Source organism: Neltuma alba, unplaced genomic scaffold (assembly GCF_004799145.2).
Source record: "Neltuma alba isolate B1F8T4 unplaced genomic scaffold, ASM479914v2 tig00011497_pilon, whole genome shotgun sequence".
Classification (NCBI taxonomy): domain Eukaryota; kingdom Viridiplantae; phylum Streptophyta; class Magnoliopsida; order Fabales; family Fabaceae; genus Neltuma; species Neltuma alba.
This window is the reverse complement of record NW_021636165.1, coordinates 268,436-277,513: the sequence shown is the minus strand read 5'-3', so window position 1 is coordinate 277,513 and position 9,078 is coordinate 268,436. Positions and strand designations below refer to the sequence as shown.

Below are 9,078 nucleotides of genomic sequence, written 5' to 3'. Positions count from 1 at the left end.
ATTTAAAAGCTTATAAATAGGATCAGATGAAGTATAAAATACAAAATAATTAGTTTTTTGAAGAAAATAAAATGATGAAGTAAATTTCTTGCATCTATGTATAATCCGTAATATAATTTATTTTTATTTTATTTAAATTCATGTGTCAAAATTAATCCAAATATATAGTAAATGAAAGCCGCATTATTAGTTACTAACATTTCTCAAAAAAATTATTAAATACTAACATTATTTCTCTTACAAATTCAAACATTATGAGTATAGGGGGCTAATAATTATAATTAGAAACTATCAAAATTTAATAGAGAAGTTATAACGACTCCAATGAAAATAAGATAAAATTATAGGATCTTGTATGTTAATTTTGCTTTGTTTTAAATAGATAGATCTCCCATAATATTGAACTTTAAGAGAGGATTAAACCCTTCCCAACTAAGTTTGCCGACCTACAAGTGTTTGGGATGGACAGATTTTGATTTTACTTTAATTAGTAAATTTAACATTTACTTACTTTTCATAAAGACAGGTCTGAAATTCATCACTTGTACCATTATGATGTCTTACTTACGAAAAGAAGGGGACAAACCACCAAAAAAAAAGAAGCTGTATAATACTAATATACTTCCAGTTTTTAATATATGATCCAATTATTAAGTTAGTTTTAGTCCTAAATATAATACCCATTTTTCATATTTATCAATTTTCTTTAAATTACCCCTATAGATACTCCCTTTCAACCATAATCAAGTAGAAAGAAGAGAGGGTATTAAGAAAAATGATTGTGATATTTTAAAAAAAACGTGTCATATTTCTTATAATTAACTAACTTATCTAACTTTCTTAATTTAATCAAATCAGTTAAATTGGTTTTATATTAAGGACGGGAGGAGTATGTTATTTACTTGGAGTGGGGACCACACACAGGTTAAATGAAATTTTACCAATTAAATTTTAAACTTTATAACAAGAAGGGCAACAAGGTCATACAACTTGATGTTTCCACTAACATTGTCAAAATGAATATACAATTTTCCTTATCCTTAAAAAAAAAAAAAAAAGACGTAACAAGACAAGAAATTAAAAAAAATAATAACAAAGTAAAACTGAAACCTTCACACGGGCTAGCTTCTCCCTTTATGCATCTCGAAAAAAAAAAGAATCTATATAAGAATTGGTTCTGACTTTTCTGTGTGCAACCCTTGACCTCTTCTATCTGCAGATCTCCTCAATGCAGATAAACACCAAAGTTGATATCTGATGGAGTTAGAGAGGGCGACACTTCCATACCAAAAGTGAGATTCCACATTTCAATGTATCCTTATTTTTAGTTCAACTAAGTTCTTTTAAAGCACATCATTCTGAAGGCGACACTGTCTATGTAGCTCTCTTCCGTGTTTTGACTTTTCAAGCCTGTCAGATTTAAAATATTATGAGACTCAACCCGTTCGATAGTGTTTTATTGTTTCTGGAACAGTTTTCCAACACAAGTTTAAATCAAGTTTTAAAAATTATAAAAAAAAAAAAAGGAAAAAACTTAAGCATAGGTTTTTACAGGATTTGTCAACTGTTTTTAGCATAAAAATACTTCTATGAAAGTTCCTTAACTGGTTTTCCAATTGTCAAACAGGATTCACCCCTTTACCGGCATAGCATAGCATACCAGGCATATCAAGATTCTTCATATGACACAAATGCTATTAATAAAAGCTTACCATCTAATGAGGGATCTGGAGAAGAACAAGTGAGAGGAAATACAAAGAAAAGGAAATGGCCAAGCCAGCGAGAAAATTGTGCAGCAACCGCTTGTTATCTTTCGTGGGTATAAATACACTCTTAAGTGTATTTGTTAACTCAAAAAGCCGATGAGATACCTGAAAAACCATGTGAAACAAAAAGTGCAACTTAGTCAACGTTCAATAGAGACTGAAAGAAATATTTTTAAAAAAAAAAAAATTATTGAATAAACCAAAGAGAATAGCTCCTTACCAAGACGTATATAGCAGTTGTGAGCATAAAGTTGAGCAAAGGATATTCTGGGATAAGAGAAGAAGCCACTTCGGCTGTCCATTTGGCATGTTAGATCTGTAAATGAATAGAAAAACTATTGAGTTCACATAGTCCTAAACTGGGGGAAAACGCCCAGGTTTTCCTTCATTCTTATTTTCCCTGATGTTGGTGAAATTAAAAAAAAAAAAAAAGTAAAAAGGAATAGTGTCATCATTGAAATGTCCCGTAAGTGCCAATCTGACACTTTCCTTGTCTCTGAACAACGGAAAGCAACCTCTAAGCAGGAAGATCTGAGTATGTTTGTCCTAAAATATTAAAGTAATGACAAGCACATATCACAAAACATCTTTCTTCAGATTTTCCTATCTTTGCATATTAGCATCACATGGAACTTAGCTCTATTTGTGAGTTGACCATCCCAATGATGAGAATAAAACGGCAACAACCCACACGCTTGATGGATAAGAGAAGGCGTAGGCCATAACGCATAGTGAAATAAAGAATGAGTTCATTGATATGCTGACTCACCTCAACCAAATGTGGAACTGTGAAATATAGGTCTCCAAAGTAATCTTGCCGAGCCACCTGATGATACAAGGTAAAGAAAATTAAGAACCAGAAAATTAGAGTTTATGCATCTAACCAAACAACCATCAAAGAGAACTTCACTAATAAAGGCAAAGAACACATACGCAAAGAGAGTCAATGAATAACTCCGTATCTGCTGAGTGAAATTCCGCAGGCAAATGTAAACTCTGGAAAATCAATAATGTCAAAAGTTAAAGTTCACCGAAGATAATCAAAATACTTCACATGCAACTCAAATCTTTAAGATGTGCTTCCTACAATGAAGAAAGAAAGAAAAAACAAGAAAAAAAGGAAGAACAAGAATGATAGAAAAGAGGAGAAAATATAATACTAACGTAATTGGAATCCATGAGGTGTAGGGGTGAAGCTTGTTGTAAGAGACCTTGTCAAGCTTGTATATATATTCGTACCACAGATATCCAACCTAGAAAGGAATCATAAAGATGATATTTTCTTACTTGTCATAAAAATCAAGAGAGGAAAACCATGAGCAAATAATCACACTACAGGTCTTGTGACTCACAAATGTAGCAACTGAAACGATGCTTATTTTGATTGTGTATCTCCTCTTGGCTTCACACTCCTCCAATTTTTCCATCCATTTTTCAACCTGATATGGTAAAATATTAGCATTAAAATAGTTGTGTACAGAATGAAATAACACCCAGCACAACAATTAATAGCATTACATTTGGATGAAAGTAGGCATATATCATTCCAATTATCCAGATATAGCGATCAAGTCCAGATCTAAAATGCCACTCATGCATTCTAGGGACATCCGGCTTTGCAGGATCAGTATAACCTGCCATAAGGAAAAGACCTTTATGCACTTGAAGTAAATCCATAGAGTTCACTTGCATCAGAAGCAGCAGCAAACATAATCAATACCAAACTAATATTAGAAAACTTCAAGATAAGAAGACTACTAACCTAAAAAGAACGCAAATGGACTCCAAGCTATGTCAAAGACCCCAGGGATTTCCCAAATCAGTATCACCACAAGAAAGCATGCCAAAATCTTCACAGCTATCACCGAACTTATCTCATTATACTTATTATATATACCCAATGCTCCATACACCATCAAAGTAAATAGTGTGTGCATGGGACAAATATAATAGAGCATATAGTCATTGTTAAGCACAATACAACAGAAGGCCACAAAGAAATTGAGACGCCACATCATCTGCATCAAAGATCAATGAGTCAGATACATTTGTCAGGATTAAGAGGGTGGTGCAAATTTGGAATTCTATATCACCTGAGCAAAGCGTGCAAGGCTAAAATCTTTTCGAATGTAATAATAGGAGAAGTTGCCAAATCCAGTCATCCAAACATATGCAGCAATGAAAACACGTATTGCATTGTATATCTCCGTTGCCGCAAAATAGTGGTACATCAGAAAGAGGACCTGAAGAACAGAACATAAATATCATTGCAATCATGAACATAGTAGAATGTGCCTCATTGATAATAATGTAGAGCAGAAAATGATTTTTGGGTATATGAAATATGACGTTCTAGAAGTAACATGCACCATGCTTAGCTTGTCTACAGCCCACTTATATTTCATTTCAACAACTGAAAATCTTAATTTCTGCCCCATAACATCCACCAGTTCACAGTTTCACCTTAACATCTTTAGACAATATAATACTCCATGAGCTAGATAAATGCCAACAAATTATAGAATATAAATGAAATTTAAAGAAATATCCACATAAGGATAGCAACTAGCAACAACTATTAATAATAGAATATGTAAACAAATAAATGAAATAAAGAAATATCATAAGATAGTATATAAAATTAGCTCCAGTCAAAGCAATATGTAGCATCTTCTTTCACGGAATTACAAGTTTTGAAATCATCCTAAAAGGAGAACCCACCTGCATCCATCCTTTCCACTCCTCTGTCTGATGCCGATTGAGGTAAAGTATGCTTCTTCCAGAAAATGCTGATGTGTCATTATGTTTCTTCAAAGAAGTCATGGCTGAGACTATAATCAACAGAATGTAGAGAAAGAGGAAAAGATCGCGATTGTAGCTCTGTCAATAAAAAAGTTATTTAAGAAAGTTACCCAAAAGTTTATTATAAATTCCATAATTTAGTTCATAACAAGATTTAAAGATATAGCATATAACCATTCATCCACTAAAACACTTCCAGTGCATGCATGAGGTCTCAAGTCAAGCATCCCTCACCAAGTCAAATAAAAACATGTTTTGGAACTAAATATTGTGCAGGGTATGAAGTGATGAATTGTGAACTAAACTAAGTGTAAGATTGAAAAATGAAAATTGAAAATTATAATCAGAGTACAGCGATTTAGAACATAGCATCTTTTAGGGTACTATGAATCAAAGGAATTGGTTTGCTAGCCAATAATAGTAGTTGCAATTTAATGGAAGATTGCAAACATATGCATTTGAATTCGTGTACCTTTGTGGAATCTCCAAGCACATTAGTGCGGTCACATGTGTAGAAATAAAATAGAATGAACCCAAATTCCGACCTGGAAAAAAATGTAAACGCATTATCAAAAAGTTTAAAACAATCTTTGAGTTACCTACAGAAAAAGCACTTACATTGCCCTCAATGTCATTCGATTTTCTAACAGGAAGGAATCATCCATGGTCAGAAACCTAGACAGATCATGTAAAAGGTAAGACCCTAGAACAGAAGAATAAAGCTCAAAAAATCCATGGCATTTTATATAATAGAAAATGACCTAATCAGATTCAGTTTGATGGATGAAACATGGAGTTTTGCTGATGCTGATCTTGTAAGCCCTGCTTCCAGCAAAACAGCCCGATCATCTTCCTTAGTTGCCTCCTTCTCCAATTCATCAAGATTAGTATCCGAATGACTGAAGTCCAAGAAGATGGTTTATTAAGGATAAAAAATCATTCGCAGATAACTCATTCTAATGGCATCCATCTATAAAAACCTCAGAGAGCAAGAGAAATATTAAAACGGGCGATGAAAAACAAAAAAGTGCGTCAAAGGCCAAAGAAATGATTGAGAACTTTATAGCAATTTCATTTCATGAAATAAAGGACAAATATTCCATCAGCACTAGTAGATTTTTAAGTTCAATTATGCATCGATCTTTTGCCAGAATTTCATTATAGCTTTTTAGTAGTTTTGATTTTGATTTGATCACTGCAATAAACATTCTGTTCAGCTCCATGGTTGCCACCAGGGTATTTCAAAAGTCCAAAGAGTTCATGGCTATAGTGATAACACCTAATTGTTCATGAAACCTCAGATCTTGCCATCTCTATTTTTTATGAATATTGACGCACAAAGAAAGAAGCGCAACTAAGCCCAAAGAAATAATCGAGAACTTTAGATCCATTTGCTTAAATAAATAAATAGCACCTTATATGAAACAAAAGGCAAACATTTCATCTGCATAAATATTTAAGCTCAATATGCATTGTATCAGATAACAAAATTTTATCATAGCTTTCTAGTAGTTTTGGTTTGATTACTGCAACAGACACCAACTGAGTCTGCTAAGCCCCACAACTGCCATCACGCTGTTTCAAAGGTTGAAAGAGTTCAAGGCTACAGAGGCAGCATATATTTGCTCATAAGATCTCAAATATAGCTATGTTTTTTTCTGAATACATTGATGCACAGTCTCTGATTTCGTTTTACATTAAAGGCCCAATACAATGCCACGTCGCCAAAGAAATAGGCATTATTATACTTCCTTAAGCCCATACTTTGTGACCTGTCTATATGCCCTACAAGCACTAAATGTTAAACACGTGTAATCACACACTATATATCAAAAATGATACGATGATCCCCATCAAAATCTCCCTTCTCTGCAATACTGAACTTCTAAATTGAGAGAACCATATGGCTCATTTCATTAAATACAGCCAAATAGAAAAGAGGGAGCATATCCTTGAACTACATCAATCATAAACTTTATAATTTGAGAAAAACCAATCCATTAAAGCCAATTTCCCTAAAAAATAATAAGGAAAGAAGCTTACACTTTTGGAGGAGACGAGCTTCTCTTGTACTCTAAGTACTCTGCATATATCCATGTGACAAAAACTGGAATGACACCCAGTAGAAAAGAAACCTGGAGTACAAAAAGCAAAGTTCCATCAGAAAATTTACAAGACTTTATGCAAAACTTGAACAAAAAGCAAGAACACATCAGATCTGACACTAGATTGAGTTCACTTTGCTCCGATGACATTAAAATAGAGTCTTTAAAAAATTTGTGAGCAGGAGAACAAGATCATGGCAGTGTAATCAGACAGAATCTAATCATCCAACGAGCATTCTTTAGTGACTACTATTAAGCGAGATGAAAAACTTTAAATTGTACTTTTTTTGCATGTTATACTTTGAGCAAACAGCATTGAAGTGTTTGCTTCAAGAATATTGTAACAGGTGTCATGTCAATCGATGAAGTCCGAATTGCAATCACATGCATACCCTTATCAAGTAATCATCTTTTCCTCCAAGATTATAAAAAAACAAACCCCCATCACAGCGTCTAGGCGCCACAGACGAACATTTTGAGGATTCATGACAGGTTTAGCAGCTCAGCTTAAAAATTTCGTTTTTATCACATGATGAAGGAATTGTATAACTTTTCATGCAAATGCTCATCGTATTAGCGGCATGCCTATGATCCATTATTAAAAAAAAAAAAAAAACCGTTTTAATGAGCATTAAACGTGACCGACACGCATGCAACCAGATCACCAAGTAGCCAGCATGATACGGCAAGAACCATCACGCATCAACCGAACTCCCCAGCCTCCACTACGAATAACCCAAATCTCAAGAAACAAATTTGATTTGCGTCATTGAACCAAACATTACACACCTGCCCAGGCGTGATTGGCCCCGACACCACCATTTCCGATCCCAGATGCCGGCTCGAAACTGCAAGAAACCGAACGAACCATAGTGAGAAACCAACATAATCGCAACCCAAAATCTGGAAATCTGAGACAAAAAGAGGAACCACCTGTGGAAAGGAAGCGACCGATTTGAGGGGGCGTGTCAGAGAATGATCATATATCCGTGGTGAGATTAAAAACCCTAATGAGAAGGAGGGAGGGATATAGATCGAGGAAAGAGAATAGGAGATCTGAAGGGCACCAACGGAAGAGTTTGCTTCAAGAAGAGAGAAAATGTCGGAGGGGAAGTCTCTGTCACAGTGGCTTCTTGCTGATGATAGTGATGATATTTTTCTGATGTGGTTGGTGGGGTTGAAATTCGAAGCCTTTGAATCAAAGGCTTTTTTGATTTCTCTGTGCCTCTCTGGTTCTGGTGTGTTATGGTTAGTTGCTGGTGGTGGTACTTTGTTTCCTTGCTTCCTGCAAAACGGTAAGTTTAGAGAGAGAAAGAAGATAGAGAGAGAAAGGACTCAACTACTCTCCTGCGGGCTGTGTTAATTTGTGAACGCGGGTGTTATTTAATACAGCGAATTAGCAGTGTAAATTAATGGCACCGCACCCCTTATTTTCAAAGAATGATTACAGCTAAGACCCAGAATCACCACATAGGGCCAAGATTTTAAAAATGTCATTTCATTTATTAGATTCTGATCTCCAGTTATTTTTAATAACTTATAATTTTTTATATGTTAAAATTATTAGTATTAAATTTTATGAGAATTTAGTTAAATTTTAGAAAAATTAGGTTTAAATATTAAAAAAGATTAAACTTAAAATTAATTTTATCTGTTAAAAATCATTGCTCCCAAGTCTTAAATGGAAGACTTTTATTTTCCAACCTAAATAGAAAACTTTAGCTGATGACAATATATATATATATATATATATATAAAATACTTAGTTGGGTGCTTGTTATTCATTAAATGTAATACCTAATTCACTTTTTCTTCCAATTGGCTTAGATGATTTATTTGCATGTATTAAAAAATTAGTTAAATTACTTTTTCAAAAAATATATGTATACGTTAATTTTTTTAAAATATTTTTTTGTCAAGCCTAAAATATCTTTTCTAATTATTTGCAATACAACTTTATAAAAATATTTTAATATATGTAAGCAATATGAATAAATTGAGAATAAATTATAATTTAGAAGGCAAAATAGACTAAAATTTTATATTAAAGTCAACTTAAAATTTTTTAATAGCTTTCATATTTAAGATTAGAAGAAATAATCTTTCCCCAGACTATCTTTGATTGCATGTGTCAAATAAATCTTTTGTCAATAAGGTAATGATTAAAAAAAAAGTGTTTTAAAGCGAGGAATACATATTTATTATAAATAAATAATTTAACTAATTTTTTATATTTATAAATTAATTATATAGTGGTTATATTTAGAACAAAATGATAGGCAGAAAATATTCACAACGTGTGAAGATTTATATTTTCGAGCCTTCTCCGGCCAATGCGGCAGCTGACGGACTTTCTAGGAGGCTACCAAGTCTAGCGAGTGAAGGTGGCGACCCCATGAACTTGG

At 33.4% G+C, this 9,078-nt stretch overlaps 1 protein-coding gene across 1 annotated transcript; it reads right to left on the bottom strand.

The window, feature by feature from the left end:
- Positions 1-971: 971 nt before the first annotated feature.
- LOC114714293 (protein REDUCED WALL ACETYLATION 3-like) lies at positions 972-7,971 on the bottom strand. Its single transcript, XM_028899021.1, is given in 18 exon segments — positions 972-1,410; positions 1,713-1,871; positions 1,987-2,045; positions 2,048-2,082; positions 2,536-2,592; positions 2,700-2,762; positions 2,931-3,019; positions 3,119-3,205; positions 3,285-3,400; positions 3,529-3,784; positions 3,860-4,009; positions 4,488-4,646; positions 5,041-5,113; positions 5,187-5,243; positions 5,330-5,467; positions 6,612-6,703; positions 7,463-7,521; positions 7,607-7,971. Coding segments are annotated over 16 exon segments (1,620 nt in total). The 5' UTR covers positions 7,496-7,521; positions 7,607-7,971; the 3' UTR covers positions 972-1,410; positions 1,713-1,715.
- Between the last annotated feature and the right edge of the window lie 1,107 nt (positions 7,972-9,078).